Raw genomic sequence first — 26331 nt, forward strand, 5'->3', positions numbered from 1 at the left:
TTGAACACCTCTTCATGTGCTTACTGGCCATTTTTACATGTCACATTACACCTTTTTCTCTGAAATGGCTGCTCAAATATTTTGGGCATTTTTAAAACTGGATTTTCTTTGTGTTTTTACCTAACAAAGCTCTTTATATAACCTCTATATAAGTCCTTTGTCAGATACATGTGTTACAAATATTTTTCCCAGTCTAGGACTTCAAACTTCATTCCCTTAAAATACTGTGATATGCAGAAATGTTAAATTTTCTTAAAGTCCAATTGCCCATTTTAATCCTTTCTGGTTAGTATTTTATGGTTCTTCCTAGTAAATCTTGCTTGCCATCTTGTTTTCTTCTGAATATTTTATTGTTTTAGCCTTTACATGAAGCTCTATGATGAATCTTAAATTTATGTTTGTAAATGGATGACGCAGTGGTCAAAACTGAGTTTTTAAAAAATTTATGGATATTCAGCTGGTCTAGCAATATGGGCTGAAAAATTTATTTTCTTTTTTGACCATTAAATGGAACTAGCATCCTTGGTAAAAAGTCAACTGATGATATACATATGAGCTCACTATTCTATGAACTCACTTTTCTATTTTATTGAGCAATTACATAATACACTGTCCTGATTGATAGATTTAGTTAAGTCTCCAAATTTGTTATTCATTTGGAAGTCTTGTTTTAGCTATTCTAGATCTTCAATGTTTCCATATAATTTTAGAATCACTGTAAAATTTTTAAAAGAAAATCATACTGTTTAGTTTTCAACTGGGAGTTCATTTAATCTACATACCAATTTGGAAGAATGAACATCTTAACAATTTTGAATCTTCCAATCCATAAACAGGGTATATGTCTTCCCATTCATTGAATTATCTTTATCTCACAATGTTTTAGTATATCGGTTATGCACACCTTTTAGATTTATTCCTAAGTATTTAATTTTTATTCTATTATAAATATTGTAATTGTTTTAAAATTTTATTTTCCAAGCATATTTTGCTAGTTTTCAGAAAATCTGTATACATTCATCTAGTATTTTGCAACCTTATTAATAGGAATATATCATTTCTAGATTTCATAGATCCCATTGGTTATTATATATACAATCATACTGAGAATGAAAGCTGTAGTTCTTCCTTTCCAATCTTTTTTCCTTACAACACTAGCCAGCACTTCCAGATCAATGTTGTATTGCAGAAGTGAAGGCAGACATCCTTACCTTTTTCCTGATCTCATATAAGAGTTTCAATGTTTCACTTTTATCATGGACAGGTGTTAAGTTTTACCCGATGTTTTTGTTCTGCATCTATTGATATATAGTCATGTAATTTCTCATTTATTCTATTAATGTGATGAATTGCACTGGCTTTTTAAAATGTTAATCCAACCTTGCTATACTTGTATGGACCTCATTTGATCAAAATATATTGCTAGATTCTATTTGCTAATAATTAAAGCAGTTTTCCATAATTCTTCCTTAGGGATACTGGTCTATAATTTTCCATTCTTGTAATGTCTTTGTGAGGTCTTAGTTACATGATGATGCTCATATGAATTGAGAAATGTTCTAACATCCTCTATTTTGTGCAAGAGTATAAATATTGGTATTAATTCTTCCTTAAATATTTGATAGAATCCACTGGTGAAGCCATGTGGCCCTGGAGTTATATTTGTGAGAAAGTTTCTGATAATAAATTCATTTACTTAATAGAAATAGGGATGTTCAGATTTCCTATTTCTTTTTGGTTCCATTTTGGCAAATCGTATTTTTTTCAAAAATGTGTCCTTTTGGGGCGCCCAGGTGGCTCAGTGGTTGAGCGTCTGCGTTCAGCCCAGTGCGTGATCCTGGAGACCCAGGATCGAGTCCCGTGTCAGGCTCCCTGCATGAAGCCTGCCTCTCCCTCTGCCTGCGTCTCTGCCTCTCTCTCTCATCAATGAATAAATAAAATTAAAAAAAATATATGTGTCCATTTAAGTAATCAAATTTATTGGCATAATTGTTCTTCTAGCCCCTCATTACATATAATTATGTGTGCAAATGTATATATATGTATACTATATATATTCATAGATATCTTTTTAATTATTGATATATTTGTCTTCTTTAAGAGTCTTGTCAGGTATCAATATTAGTCTGTTTAAAGAACTGCCGTTTGGAACTGTTGATTTTTCTCTATTGTTTGTTCACTTTTTTTCTTCTTTCTACTTTGGGTTTCATTTGCTCTTTTTTTCTTATTTCCTAGAGTAGAAACTTAGATCACTGGTTGTAAAACACTTTTCTTCTAATTTAGGCCTTTAAAGTTATAAAAATCCCTCTAAGTACTGCTTTTACTGTATGTATCCTACAAATTTGATCTGTTGTGCTTTCGTTATCATTCTATTCAAAATATTTTCTAATTTCCGTTGTAATATATTATTTGGCCCATGGGCTTTTTAGAAGTGTGTTTAATTTCCAAATATTTGGAAAGCTTTCCAGATATCTTTGTTTTTATTTCTAGCTTGATTCTGCTTGGTAAGAAAACATACAGAGTAAGAAATACTCTATATTTCAAATCCTTTGAAATTTATTAAGATTTATTTTATGAGCTAGCATATGGTCTAGCTTGGTCAATGTTCCATGTGCACTTAAAAAGAATGTCAATTCTTCAGATATTGAGTCTGTGGTTCTAAAAACGTCAAATAGACTAAATTGCCTGAGAGTACTGTTTCAATCTTCTGTAATCTTACTGATTATTTTCTATGTGTTTAATCAATTACTGAGAAAGGAAGTGAAAATATGTAAATATGGCTGTGGTTTGTCTATTTATCCTCTAGTTCTGTTTTTATTCATGCATTTTAAAGCTCTGTTACTAGATATTACATATTTAGTTTATTATATCATCTTGATAAACTGACCCTTTTATTATCTTGAAATCTCCCTCTAGTGTCCTTTCATTTCAGCCTGGACTCTAGCATTTGTTGTAAGGCAAGGCTGCTAGTGATAAACTTTCAGGTTTTGCTTATCTGGGAATATTATTTTTCCCTCATTTTTGAAGAATAATTTCATCAGAAGTAGAAATCTTCATTGATAGATTTTTTTCTTTCAGCACTTTTGAGTATTTCATCCCACAAGCTTCTGGCCTGTATGGCTTCAGGTAAGATATCAGCTATTAATCTTGTTTAGGATCCCTTGTATATGATGAGTTGCTTCTTTCTTGGAGCTGCAAGATCCCCTCACAGGTTTTGGCTTCTGACAGCTTGATTATGATGTGTTTATGTATGGATCTCTGAGTTTGTCCTACTTGGATTTCATGGAGGTTCTAAGAGATGGAGATTGTTTTTCATCAATTTTGGGAAGTTTTCAGCCTTTCTCGCTTCAAGAATTCTGCCCTTTCTCTGCCTCCCCTCCTGCTGGCATTCATGATGGTACCCACAGGGCTGTGTTCAATTTTTTGTTTCCCCTTTTTGTTCTTTAGATTGTATATTTCAACTGACCCTCCTTCACATTTGCTTATTCTTTGCTCTGCCGAAAACATCATTCTAGTTTAGTTCTTTAGACATGAATTCCTTTAATTCATTGAGTATACTTAAAGGTGCTTTAAAATCTTTGTCTAGAATGAAAATCCAGTCTCTGGGCTTCCTCATAGTTCTTCTTGATTTTTTTTCTTGTGTATATGCCATACTGTTTCTTTACATGTCTCATACTCTTTTGTTGAACTCCAGGTGTTTGGAGCATTGTAATGTACAACCCTGGAAATCAGATTTGTTGTTACTTATTGTAATTCTTGTTTATTTAGCAAATTCTCTGAACTGATGCCATATAGTGCCTATTCTGTGTCATGTATGGCCCCTGAAGTCTATTAATTCGATGTTTAGTCAATGACTGGACAGAGATTTCCATAAATGCTTAGAACCAAAAACTCTTCCAGTATTTGCCAGAGGACTCATGTGTGCTGAGGCACACATTCAACACTCAGCCTGGTGGTCTACCACTCTGCATTAGTCTTCACTTCCTTTTTCTGAAGAGCCTCAAGGTTGACAGGAGGTTGAGAACTTAGAGCCTTCTCAGGTCTCTCCTGAGTATGTGCACTCTTCTGAGTCTGGGTGTGTGTTCTTCCAGATTCCCAGTAGCATTCTAGAGCTATTCAAAACCCTATGAATATCTCATTCCCCAGATGGTCCTCTCAAGTTTTTGGTTATTCCGCTCTTTGCCCTGTTATTTATTTCCTCAGATGCTGTACAACAACTAAGATGATAGCGTACCAACTGCTTCTTCAGTTAGCAGGAAGGAAATGCATACATTGCATTGTGGGGTAGGCCAAAGGCTGAGACTGCACATGTGTAGAAGTCTCTACCTTCTGCAATAATAAAATTCAACAGACATCAGCAATCATACTACTTCTGCCTTCGGGAAAAAAAAGTATGTCTGTCTCAATTTTTCTCATTCCCAACTTTTCATTTTTCTGATTTCATTCTAACAGAGTATATGCCTTTCATAATCCTGGAGCTGATTCAAATGTCAAGGTTATCATAAGCAGCAGTTTCTTACATGGAGTGGCTGTCGGAACACCTAAATTCTCAAATTAATAAAGCACATCTCTATACTCAGAACATATGTAGGTAAATTTTACTTCAAAACAGGAATTCACAATTTGAAATATACCACTATTTTGAAAAAAGGATGAGAAAACGATATATATGTATGTTTCTCAGTTAATTTTTAGTGTGGGTCAGTCAGTAATCTGCTCTTGTTTATGTAATAATGGTAAAAGGGGCAGCAGAGTGCAGTGGTACGTCTTCTCCTTTGACTTGAGCGCAGGGCCCTTGTTGGGAATAGAGTCAGGCTTTTCCACCATTAGTGGTGATGGAGATTTTACGTCCAAAAGTAATTCCAGCAAATCCCACATTCTGTAAACTGTCTCCATTCCCTCCAGACACACTTTGAGGCCAAGTACCCATAGATATTTACTTTTAACTTGGTTTTCCATTATTTCCAACTTTTGTTGAAGAATGGCATTTTCTAATTATAGCAGAGATTTTTAAGATGGTCCAATTCAGTTCACATCGTATCGCATTGCATTGTAACAGACTGTAAATTTATCTTTTTCCACATTACCTTTCCATTTTAAACTCATGGGGCAAATGCCTTAAGTTTACCTTAATCCTCTCTTTACTGACTATAATAGGTCATAAAATAGTTTAAGATGAACCTCGGGACGCCTGGGTGACTCAGTGGGTTAAGCGTCTGCCTTTAGCTCAGGTTATGATCCCAGGGTTCTTAGATCGAGCCCTGAGTTGGGCTCCCTGCTCAGTGAGGAACTTGCTTCTTCCTCTCTTTCTGCCCCTCCCCCTGCTTGTTCTTTCTCAAATAAGTAAAATCTTTAAAAAAAAAAAAAAAAAAAAGGATGAACCTTGAAAGGGTTGTGAGGACTCAGCTAGTCCTCAGGCTCTAGAATTCTTTGAATTAGGAAATGTACCCACTACGGTAAATAATCAGTGATCACCCTTTCCTTCCACTCTAAGCTAGGAATGACACCTCTGATTCTAAGAACTGGGGGAAGTAAGAAACTCTGGGCAAAGATGGTCATAAGAAGGTCCTGAACTGAGTCTTGTTGAGAAACCCTTGTAGGTAAAGAACAGAGCTTGGGCTGCCACCAGACCTAGATTTAAATCCTAGCCTCCTCATTTGCTAGCTGAGAGATCACGAGCAAGATGCTTTGCCTCTGCGAGTCTGAGGTTTCCTCATTTGTAGCATAGGAAAAAGAACTGTACCTACTTTAAGGGCTGTGAGGAGGATTTAATGAGATCATGCCTGGCATGTAATACCTCATATTTAATAAGTTCTTAGTGGCCAAAGAACTCCAGGGTGGAGGCAGAATGACTCGCCCCTCTCTCTTTTGAAAGCAGCCCAGCAAGACCAGAGCAAGAGCAAGAGGTGGAAGGAGGTGATACGAGATAGGGAACAATGTTTTCTTTAGGCTGAATTTCCTTCTCCCCACCATACAGGACAGACTATGGTACACTTGCACAAATCTGTTCTGAGAGCCTGAATCTATTTTAAAGTCACCTTAGAACTGCTCCACTGCTAAATGAAGCATCCTGCAAAGGGGAAGGAGCCCTGGCTAATGGAATCAAAGTGATGGTGTGCACTGAAGCCCTGATGGCCAGACCAGTGTGCTGGGGGTGTGCCTGTGACCCAGGAGAGGCAAGCCTCAGACAGGCACAATTAGTGTGTCTTCTTAACTTTCCTTCTGAAGTTATTCAAGGGGACTGTGGTTTTGCCTTGAGCAAAACCCCCTTAACAGCCGGGAATCTAAAAACAAACATTATTTTATTAGGTTACCCCAGCAGATGAAAGCCGAGTGTTCCATTTGGACTCTTTTTTGGAGTCAAATGCATTAGCTAAAAACAAACCCTTTTGAGAAAGAGGGTTCCCGTTGTCCTCAGCAGCTTCTAAGGAAAGCTTGCCACTGTGCTCCTACGGAGCACATAAACAACAGGCAGTGAGAGGAATAGAATGAGTTGTAAATAACTAATATTCATTGATAAGAAAAACTATTAAATGACATATCTCAACCCTAATGTAGCACTAATCTCGAAAGATATGATTTCTCAAAGGTTTATTTTTAACAATGATCAGGAACTTTAAATATTGTTTATATGACAGTTCCTGAATCAATCAATGTAAGTAATTAACACCAATTTTAAATAGCTGTAGCTTTAATAAAAGATGTATTTACAACTTCTAAAGTATGTGATCAATACAGAAGACTGTGATTGTTTTCAGTTATGGCTTGAACTCCAGCAGGAGAAAAGGCCTATAAAGCAGGAAAATAATAGAGATTGCTCATTGGGAAGAAAATACATATTTCTCAAAAATCCATTCACCCACCCTTCAAAATAATAACCAAGAGCCTACTAAGTTCCAACAACTTTTTCGAACAAAAGCCTCAGTCCCTACTACAGCCCAGTCTGGGCGTTCAAACTAAAAACTGTCACAGTTTTAAAAGACAGAGGTACAATGCTTTTAGCTGCCTTGGCCTTGAAAATGAAGCAGTGGACCCCCTGAGGTCTTCCTAACATTGAAAATAGAACTCTTGGGTAAGGGTTGGGCTACTCCCGAAAGGTAAAACAAAAAAGGCACACCCCCTCTGTGGGCAGTACCATTTGTGGAAAGAACATTTCAATGCTCTTACCAGTGAACATGTCTTTTAAAAAAATCTTTGGAAAAATCCACATCCTGAAAGCATTTGATTACCCTGAATTTAAAATGGGCTTTTACTCAGTGGCAAAGATACAAATTCATCCCCTAAAGAATGGCTTCTGTGGTAAAAAGGCACATGATGACTTTTAGAGGAGAGGGTTATCTACAAGGCTGATAAATGGGGCCACAAGACCGGACTCATCAAATTCCATTACCGGAGGCTTCCCTCCCTCTACCTGAAGAATTCCAACGTGACTTGCTGAAGACCTAGCTGGACGGGGTTACAAATAGTTTCAAGCACAATTTCTTCTCGTTTTTATTCCCTGCTCCCTGAGTTATGTGCTGTTAAACATTTCCAGAAGACTGTCAAAATGTAAGCATCCTGAGGTTTACATAGGCCACACCATTAAATAACATATAAGCACAAAATTTTAAACATTGTTTTCCAGCAATGGTAAATATTTTAGCTAAGTAAAAACTGAAGCTTGAAATGCAATAAGCACTTAAATGACTCCTTTCTGTGCCAGAATTCTTATTTTCCCCTGTGCAACCCTGGCTGCTGGGATTAAGGCGACCCCAGGGAGCTCAGCAAATGGTTGTGGGTTATGAGGTGTAGCATGAGCTTGGCGACAGCATGCCACCCAGCCTCAAGAAATCCAGCCACGACTGGAACCCAAGAATCAGTGTGTTCACTTTGTGGTCAGCTTCACATTTTTTCCCCTCCTTGAAAAAAAAAAAAAAAGCTGCTACAAAAATCAGGCCTCTACCCCCATGCCCTAAGCAACAGGAGGTGGACCAAGGGCAGAGCTGAAAGACTCCATGGCCTGGCCAACACAGCAGGGGGAAGCTGGCCCCCTGGGACGGGCAGGCAGCTTGCGGGGACTTACACATCTTTCAGCTCCTCAGCATTAAGGAGGGAAATGCCTGGCTGCATGAACAGCAGCCACGGTACTGCCGGCACTGCCGACGTACTGTGCTGTCACTTCAGGAAGAAGGAAAACCCAGAACAAATTTGACGTGGTTTTCACCACACGGTGATTGCAGAACTATTCAAGGATGTCACAGTCACGCCACCCACTGAGCAGAACTCAGATGGAAATTAGGCCTCCTTCAAAGTGTCTCAAGTCACTGCCTATTCTGAACAGAAACAGCCAGGGATTTTAAAGAAACACAGCCCTCTGGCCCTATCTCCTCTGGCTTCTCTGGTTTCTTCTTTACTGCAGAAAATCGCCCTCAGCTACAGGTAAATATAGCGATAACTCTTAAAAGCAGCAGGTACAATAAATGCACCTTTTCTGAGATCTGGGTCACTGTTGTTACTATGAAAACTTGATCTTCTGTCAAATTCTAGCAAGTGAACAAAAGGAACACAGAGATTTTCACGGAGGGACTTCTGTCCACATGCAAAATACCAACGTTTGAGTGATTTGTTCTTGCAACATCACCCAAAATTCTAAGACATATTTGGAGTTTTGTGACTGGTCTCTGAGGTTAAAACAGAACTACTGGGGATCCCTGGGTGGCTCAGTGGTTTGGTGCCTTCCTTCGGCCCAGGGCGTGATCCTGGAGTCCTGGGATCAAGAACCATGTCAGGCTCCCTGCATGGAGTCTGCTTCTCCCTCTGCCTGTATCCCTGTGCCCCCACTCCCTCTTTCTCTCTATCTCATGAATAAATGAATAAACTCTTTAAAAAAAAAAACAGAACTACTGATCACTTTTCACACTGAGCACGGATGGGGGGTGAGGATGGGTAGACAGAGGGAGTGGTTTTCGTTTTAGTTTTTCAAAGGGAGCCACAGATATACACTTTCTGTTTCTGGTGAGGCTAATAAAGGTTTTGTTCACTTAGGAAAAAAAAAAATCAGACCCATGGATGGTGCTGATGCTTCACAATTTTGTTTTGTTCTGATACTCCCCAGTTTTGAACAGTAACTTTTAATGACAACCTGTTGATTGAGAAGTAGGATGGAGACTGCAACGCAGCTGTCTCTCCTGGAGTGAAGTTCTGGAGACTCGGTTCAAACTGACTGCTTGCAGGTTCTCAGCAGCCTCTTCAGAGTCTGAGAAGTCTAAAAAACCCATATTCTGTTCAAGACTAGCTCCGTTCCCCAAATGACAGTGTTGGCCCAATACCAGCAAATGTCAGATACAGCGATGTCTGGTTTTCTTATGAGGAAGGATCAGAGTAGATTAGAAAATACAATTGCCATTTCATTCCAGTTTTCATGCCCACCTTCCAGTGAAACTTCACATTATAAAATGAAAATTTTTATTAATTCTCATGGTTAAGCAACTGCCCAAAGCACTGAGGATGACCAGAGAGAAAGTGTCAGTTGGTTGGGTTCCTTGCTTATCTAGGGTGAAATGTCATTTCTTTTACTCACTCTGAACGTCAGCATACTGAAAATCAGGGTACACATGACCTTGAAGGGCCAGGAGGAGAGAGCCATGCCAATATGAATAAAAGCACCCTGAAAATGAAACATACAGAGTCCAGTAATGACAATTACTGCAGTCATTCGCCATGTGACATACACAAGAGCAAACAATAGCTTTAAAAATAGTTTATTTCCTTCTTCACAAACACTTGAGCCTTCTGAACATTATGCAAGGCACCACAAATTAAATAAAAACATTTATTAGATTCTAATTGTCTTACACGATTCAAAAATAAGTGGGATTTTTCAAAGCAAATAGGTGCCAACTGTGGGGGGCTGGGGTAGGGTTGTAGGGGGCATGAATGCAGGCATCAGGACAGAGGGCACGTGCTTTCCTACACTGTACTCAGACAGTGACAGTATGTGAGCATCAGATGAGCAGTAATTCAAAATGAGTACACCCAGGAGAGGTGCTGCATCTCATGGATTCTCTGTCTACAGGATACAATGCCTCAAGAACCTCCCTAAAAAGACCTCTCTAATAGTCTTGATACCACTAACAAAGTACGATTATTAAACATCTTCAATGTGGTTTTCATTACAAAAAAAAAAAAAAAGTTTCACATAAAAGCTTCATAATATAATCCAGAAATAGAATTAGTATATGTTTAAAATCTGAAGCCAAGCTGGCTAATTCTGATCCTTTTTTTTTTTTATTACTTCCAGTGTTGTTTTTTTATAATGATAAATATGTACCCAGCTTCCTACCAGCTGAAACATGCATGAAACACTTTGCTCTGAGCACCATGATTGCCTTTCAGTAGTCTCTTTGGGACTATAATCCCAAGCCAAGGAGAGCAGCTCTCACTTCTATTCAGACTTGCTCCTTCCCCCAAATCGTGTTAGTGTTGACCAAATTCCAGTAAATGTCAGATACAAGCACAGGTTTGTGAGCAGAGGCCACAAGAATAATTATGAATAATTTCACAATGATCTGGTTAAGGAAACACACAGAAAATGAATGATTTCACCTTATAAAAAAGCCTCGACTTAAATTTAAACAAGAGATGGAAGTGAAAGGAGGAGACACTGTTTCCACTGGAGACGAGGCACTCTGTAGCGCCAGCACCGCCCCTCCTATGGGCCTCCACTGATAACCGCTGAGGTAGACGCCGGTGGCTTGAAGAGAGGTAGGTAAAGTCCAAATTTGTTTTCAATCCCCGCAAATGTTGCAACCGCCAGTTTGTAGCCTCCAACGTGATCAGGATTGGGAGCAGGCAGTATGATCCTGGATTTAGGAACTGGCTCTGATCCCACGGGTTTTCTAAAAGAGGATATGGGGTGAGAATCTATCATTTTTTACCTTGGTAAAAGTGACATTCAAAGGTTGCAAAAATCTGCATCAAGTAAAGGAGTTGTGGAATGCTAGTCGGTTGTATTTTCCCCTTTGAAATGAGTTTGGTCACATGGTTTCAATATTTTCCTGTATCTTTCCTATTACATCACAGGAATGAGACTGACATACCCTTCTTAATGAGCACTGAGTGTTGGAGGAGCTGCCACCTGGCTGCAGATTTAGCAGGATACTTACACGCCTCCAAAGTCAATGTAGAACCATCGCTGTAGCAATTCATATGTCAGCAAAGTTACCCCAAACTGGGGGGAGGATCGAAATACGCGAGCTTTGGAAAAAAATGGAGAAATAATAGATTTAATTCAATTTAAAAAAAATTACCTAATACGAAAGGTTTAGTTAAGAACAAACTATTTCCATACCACCAGCTCCTTTCCACAGAGCTTTTGGGCCTTCTTCCCGAAGTATTTTCCTGAAGCAGTCCATCACACCGCTGTAAGTGGTTTGGCCAGCCCGGGCGGCCACCTGTAATCGCGTCTTGATAACATCAGCAGGGGTCACTAAGGATGCTGCGGGCATGCCTGCAGGAAAGGCACCACCATCACAGTCTGGTCACATTCACACTATATAAAAATCACTGTGCTTTGAACTGCTGGCCGTGGAGAGAAAGTTAAGAGTCTGATGAAATCAAATGTCTCTTCCACCACCCTGAGAAGCACAGCCAGCACTACCCTGTCTGCAGGGACAGAAGCTGCACAGACATCCTTCACCTCCCCTTCCCCCAACTGCCTAACCTTTTTGGTATAGGACTGTATTTGCTAAAGGTTTTAAGGAATCATTTTTCAATATCCCTACTTCAAGTGGAACAAATGGAGAAAGCTTTTCTTTTTCTTTTTTGTTTTCCCATCTAAATCAGAAACCTGCAAAGTTATTAGGTCCGATTTTCAGAAGTGAAGTTTGTTATGCGTTTCCTCTTCACGCTTTTCTGTGGCTGCTGGCAGTCACATGAGGTGCCTTCTCACACACATTCAACCACCCCCTATCCACCAAAGCCTAACCTCTCCAGTTACACCAGAAAAAGACTTTACTGAGGGCTAAGCAAACACTGGTGTGTGTGTGGGGGGGGGGGGGGGGGGGGGAGTGGGGGGAGGATTGGTGACCAGAGGTAGAGACTCCCATAGATAATACTTCAGGATTCCTTTTTCCTAAAACTAACATCTCCAGAAAAAATATTTGACAGAAAGCTGAAAATTTATACTGGCTGATAATCAATGAAAAAGAAACAACAACAGCAACAAAATTCTCCCAAAATTACCAATGGGAAATTTTCTACAGTCATTTTATCCAAAATGGGGCAGCCCATGTTTAGATTTTTTAAAAGCGAGACTGTACTCAGAAGACACTGTCTCTTATGGTTTTATTACTTTTCCATTATGAACCTATTCCAAACCAAATTGGTCAAATGCAGATGCATAAATCTCCTTTGCTTTTTTTAAGGCTTAATAATTCTGTAAGAATTTCTGTCCAAACCAACGTGGTCTGGCTCACAAGTACATCTCATCCTTCTAACAGACAGCTTTAAAGTTATTGTGTGTGTGTGTGTGTGTGTGTGTGTGTGTGTGTGTGCATGCGTGTGCGCCTGGGGAAATCTGCACAATACAAGTTTGCATTTAGATTACTAAACTGCATCTCCTTCTCTTCTATCTTTACTGAGTTCCTCACAAACACCCATCCTAAGTAACGTTTTTATAAAACATATCACATTTTTTGCATGTGAAAAAGCTCACTTTATATCCAATGCTTCACTGAATAAGTCATACTGAATTTCCTTTAACTTGGAGGAATTATTTTAACTTTAAGCCAGGAATTTATCCTCCAACATAATGGGAGGAAACATGAAAAATGCTTAGAAACCCACTGTGTTCACACCACCCATTAAGTTTCACTTCCTGGTTTAGAAAGAGTTTAGCCAGGCTGTCTGCTTTAGGCATATAGTAAAATCCTCCTTGCAACAGTGAGCAGGCATGTCCGAGTGACAGTGGGAGACACACAGGCAATAACATGGGTAAAAAGTCTCCTCCAGTTAGTTTTCATAAACAGTTCCTTGTTATGGAAAAAGAGAGAAGTATTAGGGGGCAGGGAGGAAAGATATTGATTATAAAATAAATATGCCAAAAGAAACGGGTGAGAAGTTGTCTGGCAGAACTGAGTGGAAGTAGTAGCAATAGTGATGATGGTGTGTGGGTGGGTGGGGGGATGCGGGATCCTGCCTGGGACTCTCATCTGTCTCCCATCTACCCTCACCTCTCCCAGGCTGGCAGCTGTGAGGGCCTTGGAGTTACCACGGCTCTTCGTGGATGGAGGATTTCTGATGTAAGACTGACTAAATGACCCTAGAGAACAGCCTCAGGCTCCTCCAAAGCAAGGCCAGGAAAATAGTATCTACCAGAAAGAGCGTGGCCACAAGAAATCTGCTAATTTTAGGGGCCAGGGTTGGCAAATTTGCCTAGTCTCTCCTGGTTTCCAAGAGGTTAAGACAACACTGATCAAGAGGTCTCGCTTTCTCTATCCCCAAAGATGGGGTCAGCTAGGGAACAGGGAGCCTTGCAGGTTCCTCAACAGCAGCCTGCCTGAAACTTCAGTGATGAGACAAATAATGAGACCTTGGGGCTACCTACCTATGTGACAAGAATCATTTGGGGTGCTCTCCAGCCCAATATGAAATTATAACGCCTTAAAGGGGGCTTGACACCTAGAAAGTAAAGTTCATTTACAACAGAAAGAAAGCTCAGCCAGCAAAATACAACTCTGGAGCAAGAAATTTGCAATTCTCATAAATATCCCATTAGCATTTGTAAAGAATGTGCTTCTCTGTTTATGGGATACAAAGTTAATATCTATTTATTTTGGATCAAGTTTAAGAGTTTCACAAATTCCCTCTGTATCCTTATCTGCAGTATCTACTTGATGGATCAGCTTCTAAGAGAAGTGTCAAGATTTGGAATGAGAAAATACCATGATCTTATCGTACTGCTAAATTGAGGTTTTATAAAACAACAGTATGTTGATAATACACAGTGGCTGATGGCAATATACCATGAAAGGACGGTTTAAAATGGAACCAGAGGGTAGGAGGTGGAGATTCTCACGCATGCTCCTTCAGAAGAACGGAGCTTGAGAACTGAGAGACTGATTTTCCATAAATGCTTGATTTGCAGAAGACTTGAGATTTATTTCCTGGCCAACGAACATGTGGCAAGCAAGGTGTCCTCATGCTCAAGCCAATGAGTTTATGGCTTACATGCCGGTTATGACTTCTTGCCTACAGAATCGCCTATAGCCTATTCCAGAACATGGGTCCCTCACTGCGATTCTTCCACTAGTTCCGAATAAACTCAATTCCTGGTAATTCCAGGTGGCCTCGTATTATCTCTTTATTTAGGGTGGCACTATCTTCTTAGGGAATTTTATCTTTTGTAAATGTAAAATATGCCTCTGTGCCTCTTTAAACCTTGAATTCCATTTTGTCTCACATTAATATTGCTAAACTTGCTTATTTTTGGTATTTGCCTAATACATATTTTTCAATCTGCTCTCTTTCAGTTGTTCTATGTCACTGTTTTCTCAAACTTCAGATGACTAGATTTCCTTTCACAACTCATCTAAAATAAGCATTTGTTTTTACTAGGGGCACTGAATCCATTCAATCATGGTTATAATTGTGGTTATTAGATTTATTTCTGCTATCCTATACTGTGGTTTTCATTTTCTCTACTTCTAGTTGTTTGTTTCCCTTTTGATCTCCATCCCTTCCTAATATACATTTATCACAGAGGTACAATAATTACTGTATGTATAATAAATTAGCATTTATTTGCACCCTTTGCCAACAAGCCCTTCTTACATAAAAATACATACACTAGGGATCCCTGGGTGGCGCAGCGGTTTGGCGCCTGCCTTTGGCCCAGGGCGCGATCCTGGAGACCCGGGATCGAGTCCCACATCGGGCTCCCAGTGCATGGAGCCTGCTTCTCCCTCTGCCTATGTCTCAGCCTCTCTCTCTCTCTCTCTCTGTGACTATCATAAATAAATAAATTAAAAAAAAGAAAAAAAAAAGAAAAAAAATACATACACTAAAGTCACCAGTTATTTAAATCTATTCTCAGGTTTAACTTTTATTTGCTCTGTTTCATATAGCTCCTACTTTCTCCTTTCCTATTTCACTTTTCACTCTGCTTCAGGCATGTCTGTGAAGTGTAACCTTTGAGTTATGGTAGAAAAGAACTTGAGATATGCCCTCCCTCCTGAAGGCTGGTGTGCCTGGCAATGCCATCAAGACATCCTTTCCATGGCATTTTGAAGGTACCCAGGACTGCAGATGAAAAGATGAGTCGACTTTTATTAATGATTTGTTTTGTGTCCATCTTTTATACTACTTCTCTCTAGGGAACTCCTATTAAGTAGATGTTAGACTTCCAGGACTAATCCTACACGTCTCTTACATTTGCTCTTCCTCTTTTATCTATTTTTGCTCCATGTTGTAGTGACTTCACTTTTTAGATGTCTAATTTGCTCTTTGAGCATATCCATTCTATCATTCAGACCATTTATGGCTTTTTTATTTAGACGATCCTTCTATTAATTTTCTTTTTTTTTTTTTTTCTATTAATTTTCAAGAAAGGTTCCTTAAGATTCTTCCTCTCAAGGGGCACCTGGGTGGCTCAATTGGTTCAGTGCCTGACTCTTGATTTTGGTTCAGGTCATGGCCTCAGGGTTGTGAGACTGAGCCCTGTGTCGGGTATGGAGCCTGCTTAGGATTATCTCTCTGTGTGTCCCTCTGCCCCTATCCCCCTCTTAAAAAAAATAGAACATTAAATAAAAAACATCAAAAAAAAAAAAAAAAAAACCTGTTCTTCTCAATTCTCTCTGCAGATCCTAATTATAGTTCTTTAAAAAGTTCTCCTTTTCTCTGAATTGCCTGTTTTCCCTGAAATTCCTGTTTACTTGTCTTGTTGCTTGTCTGAGGGACCTCCCGCTCTCTATTGATCCTGAAGTTCAAAGAACAGGCTCATCAGTACAGTGCTGGCTTCTACCACCTCCTAGGTCAGCTTCACCTTCAGGCTCCTCTCCTGCAGGGCAGGGCTAGCAATGGGCCTTATGAAATGGGGGAGGCCAGTTAACTAGGTACAAGGGGGTGAGGTGGCCTGGCAGGGCTGGGACCTTCCGAGTCACTGAAAGGTGGAACACTTCAGTCTGGAAGTAGAAGAAATTATTTTATATCCCTCTTGGGAAGAGCTCCCATTAGTTTATATTACTCTGGCCATCAGGGTAAAGGTCTGGAACCTTAAGCCTTCCCCTACTTTCTTCTGATTCCTTACACTTGCCCTCCTCAGGCAAGTGATGCCTTTCTTCAGAAAATAGCTCTGGCCTGGTCTAGATTCAAGCATTGCCTAAAGCTCCAGACAAAAAGAAGCAGGGAGGACCCAGCCCCACCTTCCTGCCACCAGTGCCACTCCTTAACCCCTGTTAAAGATTTACCTTAAGCCTACTCCAAAGCTAGGTGTCCTATTGTTCACTCAGAGGTTAAAATTTTCTGGGTCTGCTCTTACATGGAGAGCAGTTTTTCCTGCCAGTGTCCTGGGCTGTAGCACCATCCAGCTTAGTTTTAGAGTCAATATGCTTCCATCTCCAGCCTTCTGAGGCCTGGTGCTGACATTTTCTAGTGCCAAAAGGAGTTTTAAAACATGTATTTTCTGACATTTTAAGGTATTTGGGACAAGAGGAGAGAAAGATGAATATGCTCAGTCTATTACTTTGATTCAATCTCTCCATGACTTTTTTTTAAGGATCTAAGAATTGCTTTGAAATTATCTTGACCTTTATGTCCACATCATTAACAAATCTGTGTCAACAGTACTTCCCTTCTAACTTAATTCTTTTAATATATCTGCAAAAGCATCACGACAATCACACATAGTTAGCAATTCCCTATCTATGCATTGATTAGCTCTTAAAGATGCTCCCAAATTATAACTTAGTCTAAGGTGACTTATCCTTTATCTCACTGCTGACAGTTAAAATCACTGGGTATGACAAAACTCTAAAATTTGAGAAGCGCTAGATATCCTTTCTTTAAGATCATACATAAGCCATACTGAAATGCCCTTCATTAATCAAGAAGCAGCATGTTCATTGCAGAGAATTAAAAAAATTTTTTTTAAGGTTTAATTTTTTATTCATGAGAGACACAGAGAAAGAGGGGAAGAGACATAGGCATAGGGAGAAGGCTCCCCGTGGGGAGCTCGGTATGGGACTCGATCCCAGAACCCCAGGATCACAACCTGAGTGGAAGCAAAGACAGACACTCAACCACTGAGCCACCCAGGCCTCCCTAAAATTTAGTTTAATTTCAGGCTCCCTGCTTCAGCTCTCACCGTTGACACACTAAGGCACATTGGTCAATGAACATAAATTCACATATCAGTTAGTTAGGCTTACTCTATCCTATGAAATAATGGAAACGTTTCCATGATTTAAAGATATTCCCAGTTTACAACCAGATACATAAATCTAAAAAAAAAAAAAAAAAAAAGGCAAAAAAGAAAAAGAAAAGAAAAGTCAATATTCTCCAGGTTTTGAGATCTCAACAACCACCTCTGTTAAAATACCTGCTAAAGCAATCGAACTTTAGGTCAAATAAAATTTTTAGAAAAATAGTACTTACTGAATAACTGAAATTACTATTAAAATATAGAAAGCATGATCATATTAATGTAATCCCAGACCCATCTTATTTATAAGTGTTCAACAAAAAATATATACGTACTCTATGTAGGAGAGTAACTTAAACATAAAATTATATTTTACATAAAAATGCACATAAAAATAATAATGAGACATTTCTGTATTACAATTAAAAGGTTAGTGGTCAACTGCTATTCATTGTGTTTATTTTGAGATAAGCTTTTCTCCTTTCTCTTAATGACACAGATCACTCTGGCCCTGGTATGTACTTCCTGGGATTCTGTGCCTACTCCACCTGTGTCTCTTCTCTAGGAAATGGCTTTGCTTTCACTGGCATCCACAAAGGGAATATGTGGGCCTGATCCATCTTCCAACAGTCCCCACTTGTGTATTTTTGTGCTCACTGTCCTTGCTACTGTTGCACTGGGTACAACACACGTCTACACAGAAATCTTCCTGGCCTTCTGGCTGAGCCTGCCAGCAGGGTTCTACACTGAGCAGCTGGTTGTTCGGCTTCCTCCTATGACATCAGTTAATTGCCTATCGCCAGATATAGATTATTATGCTCATCTTTTTTTTTCCCTTAGAGATATAGGCAGAAGGAGAGCAGGCTCCATGCAGGGAGCCTGATGTGGGACCCGAACCTCAGACCTGGGATCACACCCTGAGTCGAAGGCAGATGCTCAACCACTGAGCCACCCAGGTGTCCCTATTATGCTCATCTTATAACAAAATACAATACTTACTAATTCTGATACATTTTTTGGCAATTTTATTTGGATTTTAAGCTAAACAATCAGTTGCAAATGATAGTTTCATATCTTCTTTTCTAATATTTATATCTCTCACTGCTTTTTCTTCTTTTACTACATTTAATGGAACCTCCAGAATAAGCCTGAAAAACAAGGATGATATAGACACGTCCTTGTCTTATCCCTAAATTCAATGAGAATGATAGTTATGACATTTGCCACTGGCTTCTGATTTCTGTAATTACACACTGAGAAAGTAGCTTAGTTCTCATGATAGAATTTACACAGATTTGAGGAATATACTAGACCATCAAGCTTTGAGGCTAACATGTTCTTTAAAGAACAAAACCAATGACAGTTTGTCTTGTATTTTTTATACTGCAGGGAAGGACAAGGTGGACGATAAAATGAAAATAAAGCATGATGGCCAGCTCCCAAATGACTCTCAGTGACCTTTACTTCCTGTATTCACACCTCTGCCTCTATTCAGTCTCCCTGTATGTTACACAGGGCTGATTGGTGTAACCAACAGGATAGTGTAGAAACAGAGGCTTGGTCACAAAAGACATGGCAGCAACTGCTTTGCTTCCTTCCTCTGTCTTTTTTTTTTTTTTCCCTCTGTCTTTTTTTACCACCCTTCTCCCCACTCCCTTCATCCCTCTCTAACCTAGCTCGGGGTGGGGGCGGAGGACGTCAGCCACTGTCCCAAGAACATCCAAGGTGACCACCAGTGAGGCTGTGTGGCAAGGGACTGAGGCCTCTTTGTCAACGCCATGTGCCTGAAGCCACCTTGAAAGTGATCCTCCCAACTTCAGTCGAGCCTCTGGCTGACACCTTGACTGCAACCTTATGACACACCTTGAGCTAGAGGCCTTCAGATAAGCTGCTCCCAGGCCATAGAAACTGTGAGATGATCAGTGTCTGCTGTTTCCAGTTGGTCAGTTTTGGGGAAATCGGCTATGCAGCAATAGATAACGAACAGAGAAGGTATCTGAAAAACAACTCTGAAAGCTACTAGGGTTGCCGCAGGGCTAAAATAGCAGCATGTTCCAGTTCCTATCTCCAAGAATCATGTGGTAATGCATTAAATCAAAAGAGTCATATTTTTTTTACCAACATACTCACATTAGAGAGAATCTCTTTCTCCAAGGAAATGCCCCAGAAAAGAGGAAAAGCCTTTAAGCACAAAGATGGTTTTTTCAATATAGTGTATTTACATTTGTTTTTGAAAAAAAAAATCTAAGTATCTAAGGGCTAGATAAATATGCAGCAGTTAAAAATTATGTTTATAACGTTTTAAAAGATATATAAAAGTATTATCTAACACTTATTTTTTAATTTTTTAAAAATATTTATTTATTTATTCATTCATGATAGACAGAGAGAGAGAGACAGAGAGAGAGAGAGAGAGGTGGAGACACAGGCTGAGGGAGAAGCAGGCTCCATGCCCGGAGTCTGACTTGGGACTCGATCCCAGGACTCCAGGATCGTGCCCTGGCCAAAGGCAGGTGCCAAACAGCTGAGCCACCCAGAGATCCCAAGTATTATCTAACATTTAAAAATACTTATTATGGGCAGCCCGGTGGCACAGTGGTTTAGCGCCGCCTGCAGCCTGGGGTGTGATCCTGGAGACCCAGGATTGAGTCCCATGTCAGGATCCCTGCCTCTCTCTCTCTCTCTCTCTCTGAATAAATAAAAATATTTAAAAAATAAAAAAATAAAAATACTTATTATGTGCCAGGTACTCTCTTGGATCTTTACATTTATTTACTTTATATATGCTGATCTCTAGAATGATCTTATGAGACTAAGACTATTCTTTACTTTTTAGCAGATAGAGAAATAAGCAGAAAGGGGTTTCATAACTTGCGCAGGTTACACAGGTCTAAGTGGGGAAACTGGAATTGGTTTTGTTTTTTTAATGATTTTATTTATTTATTCATGAGAGACACAGAAAGAGAGAGAGACAGAGAGAGGTAGACACACAGGCAGAGGGAGAAGCAGGCTCCATGTAGGGAGCCCGAGACATGGGACTTGATCCCGGGACTCCAGGATGCTGCCCTGGGCCAAAGGCAGGCACCAAACCACTGAGCCACCCGGGGGTCCCCCCACCCCCCCGCTTTTTTTAAAGATTTTGGAAACTGGAATTTGAACCTGTGTTGTCTGGCCCCACAGCATATGCCATAAACCATTTTGCTGCGATGGCTAACAGTGCTTCAGCTATGAAATTAAGTGAAAACCACATATCCACAGTGTGATTATAACTCTATTAAAAACTATGCAAGGAGAAACAAATTAGCAGAAATGTTAAATAGGGATTATCTTATAGTGTGGAATAACAGACTATGTTCTCTTATTTACCGTTACTTTCCAAATATTTTACAATTAGCAATATTATTTTCCTAATCATAAAAAAAGTAACAGAAGAAAGAAAATAAACCTTAAAAGAGAAAAAATCAGCCAGTAATTTCTATGGCTCTGGTAACATGGATTACTTAGGAAATTCCTACCCGGAGATAAAATTCCTTCTGGGTGATTATCTTTTCTAAGGGAAGAGTTACAGGCGCTCTTTTAGTAGTGTGAGGAGAACAGGGCTTGGAGAGAGCCCTAGACTTTGATCTGAGCTCTAACAGATATATCTTCTGGTTTTACGACTGATTTCTAAAGTAATTTACAGACAGATTCTCTTGGATTTAATGTAATGCTGGCTAACATTTACTGAGTATATGCTGTATTCTAGGCACAATGCTCTGTCCTTCATAGGTTCTTGCTTGTATCTCACAGGCACACACTGTCATCCGTACAAGTATCATCTCCATTCACAGCCATGGACACCGAGGCTTGGGAGAGGTTAGGTAACTTGTCCACGTAATACACTATTCAAGTGGTATGGCAGTTTTCCCCTTAAGGTCCTACCTCATTTCAAATAAGTAATATATAATACAATGTACAAAATAATACAAAATACATTGTATTATAACCTTTTGATAGGAAAAAATGCCATCATTTATGCACATGTAAAGGACATACAAAAGGACACAGTTAATCAATGGAAAAGTTGGGATTAAAACCGGGAATTCTAGGGGCACCTGGGGGGCTCAGTGATTGAGTGCCTGCCTTTGGCTCAGGTCATGATCCTGGGGGTCCCAGGATCAAGTACTGCATCAGCCTCCCCCAGGGAGCCTGCTTCTTTCTCCCTCTGCCTATGTCTCTGCCCCCCTCTCTCTGTGTCTCTCATGAATAGATAAAATCTTAAAAAAAAAAAAAAAGCCCAAAAAACAAAAACCTGGGAATTCTATATTCTAGTCTCAAGACCATGATTTCTTGAGAGGCAGAGTGGCCTTTATGGAGGAAGGTCCCTGAGCAGCCAGGAAAGGACAACCCTACCTCATTCACCAATGTCACTGCCTTTTAAAAAGAAAAGGGATTAAAAAAGAACTAGAGAGGAGCTTCATGAGTTCTTGCCTTCAAGGGCTCCCCAGGTACAGGGGGCCCAAGAAACAGCAAACAACTTCTCAGAGCAGGGGGTTGTTCTTCTGAGACTCAAGCCACAAATCTCTGGAGAACCACCCCTTTATAAAAACCTTTGGACCCAGGCATCCCTCCACTGCCTTAGGGTTTGTTAACTCATTAAATGTTTGCCACCACCTGGAAAGCAAATCCAGCTCATTCAAGCCTTTAGGGTCTCTGAACTAGGAGCATCAAAGATGGAATGGATTCCTGCTGTGGCTATATTCCTCTGGAAATTTACATTGTGATGTAGAAGACAACCTTCCAGCTCATCTATTTTTTTTTCCTATTGACATATTCCCTGTAGCACTGAAAACAAGAGTTATTTCCCTCTGGGGTTCAATTAACATACCCTGTTCCTGTAGCACAGCTACAAGGAATCAGATCTCCTCCACCGAGTTGTTCCTGATTCTACATTACTTTTATCTAAATATTAACTACTACTGAGAGGCCTGGGAGTCTTAGTTAAGGGTCTACTGTTGGCTCAGGTCATGATCCCAGGGTCCTAGGATGGAGCCCCACGCATCAGGCTCCCAGCTCAGTGAAGGGTCTGCTTCCTCTCCCTCTGCTCCTCCACCCACTTGTGCTGGTGCTCCCTCTCAAATAGTCTTTAAAAACTTTTTAAAAAGGTTATTAAATAACAAATACTGCTTAAATTCTGGACAAGTATTTATGTACTATTTTGGTTAGACACCTTTAAGCCCAAGTATCCATATTTTTAAAAACTCTCCACTGAACAGTTATCACTGTTATGCTGTGAAGCGAAACTCTGAAACAATACAGAACTTGGAATTCAACAAGACCACAAAATGCACCAAATTTCAATGAGCCTTTTCTGGAGTTAAGAAATTAAACTTGCCTAATCTAATCCGCCAGAAGGTTAATTTCTTCTCCTTCTTTTCAGAGGTATTCAAAGCAATCTAGAGCCACCTCATTTGCACCCTATCAAGAACTCTAAGCAAAAAAGTCCCAGGGCAGTGCTATGAGAGGGGCTCAGGGAGAACAGAACTCTGCGAGGACCACTCACCAGCTATGGCGCCAGCCAAGAGCAGGCTTCCAGGACTAATCTGCCCATCTTCATTTGCAAAGGAAGCCTTCACATGAGCATAGCACGGGAAGTAGATGGCCGAGAAAGGAATGTCCCGCAGAAAGCATGCTTTGGCACCCTGTACATTTGAAAAGGAAGAAAAACCACATGAAACACATATCCCATTGAGAAGATCAAGCTTTTCTGGAACTTACCTCAGAACAAAATATTCCTGGAGAAGACCAAGTTTGTACTCACAAGTTGAAAGGGGAACAGAAAAAAAAAAAAAACCCAAATTCTACAAGTAATAAATCTGAATTTTGTTTTTAAAAATAAAACTAACTTTATTGCGCAGCATGAGGAAGAAGGGAATAGTTCTCATTTATTCCAATGATAAGATTTCAATTAAAACACTCTTGGAACTCTGCCTGCAACATCCTTTTAAATCCCTACTGATGGCAAGTCATTCATTGGCATTTCAAGGAGTATCTGTTCTCAGAAGATGGGCAGCAACAAGCAAGGTACCCCTTTGTTTACATACTAGGAAGTAGACAAATTATGTAGGTGCCAGTGGAAGAGGTATGTTTTCTGAATTGTTTGAGACTCTGATGAAAGTGTTGGACTCTTTCCCAGAAAAAAATTACACATACATAAAAAATTATATACCTTTTCAAGGGGTTCATGGATCCACTAATTTATTCACATACTTACCCCTTCTCCCCCAGGGTATGAAACATTGATAAATGCTTGTTCTAAAGCCTTAAAATATTTACAATAATTCCTACCCATTTAAGAGCTGTGTGTAGAGCAATTAGCAACTAGAGCTAAGTCTTCAAATAATTTCTGGTGCCAAAATAATGCACGGGGAGGCCTTGAAAACTGATGTGTGCCCAGAAACATAGCATTCTAATGAAAACCACAAGACATATATTGTGTTTTAGGCAGGTCTAAATGGGAAGGAAGTCACCCCTTTCAACACCTAATGATTTAATGCAACTTCTTTCACAGATTTCTAATACCTAAAAATTTCCACTAAATTGAGAGATTCTTCAAAGAAAATAATGAATCCATCCAGATTCAACAGATCTAGCCAGGCTCAGTGACATTTTAGTATGGTCAAGTTATGTTGGATCTCGGGTATTTTTGCTCAAAACTAGGCTCCTCTCTGTCAAAGTTCCTTCACACTACAACATCTGTTACTATAGTCTTTGCTTTCAGACACCATCATTACAATCCTGACTCAAACTGAGACTTTTGGTAATAAAAACCCTAGTCTTTTTCATAGGGATTGCTATTAACCTAGGGATACTGTAACTTAATTAGTTGCTTTAAATAAGTAACATAAGCAGGACTTTGTTTCATCCTAGTAAACTTCATCATAGCTTGGCCCATCCTTCTAACCAGGACCAATGCTTGGAATCTGGAATCTGTTATGTTGGCTCTTCCTCAGTCAATTCATCCATGGCCGTGTTATCTTTGTCCATTCTGTGTGTGTGTGTGTGTGTGTGTGTGTGTGTGTATAAATATATAAAAGGCGGGCAGATCCACATCAAGTACTGCCAAACAACCCACATTTCGGTATCTTGTCAACCCCCAAACTGTTGATGCCTAACTGAAAAGAGAAACACAAAAACCACCACACCCAATTCCTCCTTTTCTATAGGTGCAAACGGATGCCCAGGATGATTAATCTATCAACTGCATGTTTATTAATGGCCACACTACTGGCTTGCTCAGGGGACATCCTTAGAGCAATGCCAGAGACAGGTCCAATATTCAGGACAGGATTCTCCAATCTTTTCACCTCCCCCAGCTTTTTCAAGGGGGAAAAGTGCAGTAGATTGCCAGTATCTATGTACAGCATCAGTACTCCCCTTATGACCAGTTAATGTGGGAGGGCGAGACTTTCACCTGGCTATTTTTATTTCCTTTTCCTCATTTGCCTCCAAACCTTCCTGTAAGTTCTGCTAGCCCTTTACTCTCTCTGGCATACTTTGTTCAGGAGATATTCAAAATTAGGTGCCAAATAACCAATTCAAATTAAGATCAGGTAAATCTTCATGCCTGGCCCCTCCTCTATAGTAAAAGAAACATTGTCATATTACTGACTTTCTAAACAAATCTCTTTGGAGTAATTTTTTTAGGCTAATACAATTCTTTCTCCCACAAATCTTGCTTTTTTGCTAAATCTATTAGTTTTTACTTTTAACCTCATCTCCCAAATCTTCACATTGTAGAGCCAAGTTCCAGTTTATTTTATTCCTGGTGATATTTTTCCCTCAAAATGTCCTCCCCCCTCAATTATTAAATATTAACTGCTCATCACAGACAATACAGAAAAGCATTAAAAATTTAAATTTAAATTGTACCAGCCAGAGATAACCACCACAACTGTACATGTTTTGGGGCATTTCCTTCCACAATAATATTAATAATCATTCCATTGTTGAGACCATCATTCTGTGGTTCTGACTTATCCTTTTCTTCTCCTTAAATTCACAGTGTATGGTTTTGTGGGATTTTTTTTTTTCAGGGGGGAGGTTGGGGAGACAGGGACTGTTATGGTCTCACATCTCATACACAGTCATATTGCCTAAATTTCCTTTCTGTTTGTTTGTAAAACTCAGCTGCCATCTTTGGTCTCCGCTGTCCTATGGACTGGCCCCATATTCTCACCCTTCTCAAAGCTTCATAATGACTTCACTTTCCCATTTTCCTCTCTTTGGTCAGCGTCAGGTAAAGCTGCTCATTACCCCATTCATCTGATGAATCAAGGTACACCTATCACCCTGCAACTACCTTGATGATTGCAAAGCTGGGAACATCACCTCCTTATTCATTTAAACCCCAAATATCACCCTTTCCACTGAGGATTCTTTAATGAGAAGGCAGACAGGGAGTGACTTCCATACAACTCCACACTAGCTGTACTTTCTCAGTACTGTTCGTAGTTTTCTTCATGCTCTTCTATCTGCCTATATCACTGCGGCCTATTTCAGAGAGTAAACACCAAGGGGCCAGGAACCAGGGGCCAGAGAATGCTCAGCAAAATCTCTGGCTGTCAGTTGGAGCCTAAGGCTTGTTCTGGGGACACTGATTTGACTGCCAATTTACACAGAAACAACAACAATGCACAATTTAGAAGAGAAAGAAGAGGCTTTGGGATATTTTGTCAGGCTCCTACAAGGAAAACAAACTTATTTCTTGGAGAAACATATTAGATACCAAAGCCAAGCTTCTGGTTTTTCAAACAAAGATCTATAACCTGTTGGGGATACAAAGAGCTCAGGAAGAAGTAGTTGATGATTTTGTACTGAAATATGAGAGTTTAAAAAAAGGAAGAGAACAGCAGTTATTAGCCTCTCCGATGCTATGTGGCTGCAATATAATA

The 26331-nt window shown here is 39.7% G+C and overlaps 1 protein-coding gene across 2 annotated transcripts in view; it reads right to left on the bottom strand.

Annotated features, from left to right (window-relative positions):
• Positions 1-9724: 9724 nt before the first annotated feature.
• Positions 9725-26331, bottom strand: part of SLC25A13 (solute carrier family 25 member 13) — a 185544-nt gene continuing 168937 nt past the window's right edge. For both annotated transcript variants that reach the window (XM_038556877.1, XM_038556876.1), the window contains exons 15-18: positions 22941-23079; positions 11330-11488; positions 11145-11235; positions 9725-10877 (exon numbers count right to left, since the gene is read on the bottom strand). In XM_038556877.1, coding sequence (XP_038412805.1) covers positions 10691-10877; positions 11145-11235; positions 11330-11488; positions 22941-23079 — 576 coding nt within the window. In that variant the 3' untranslated portion in view covers positions 9725-10690. The remainder of the gene's footprint in view (positions 10878-11144; positions 11236-11329; positions 11489-22940; positions 23080-26331) is intronic.

The sequence above is a fragment of the Canis lupus genome, chromosome 14 (assembly GCF_011100685.1).
Source record: "Canis lupus familiaris isolate Mischka breed German Shepherd chromosome 14, alternate assembly UU_Cfam_GSD_1.0, whole genome shotgun sequence".
In the NCBI taxonomy this organism is placed as follows: Eukaryota; Metazoa; Chordata; class Mammalia; order Carnivora; family Canidae; genus Canis; species Canis lupus.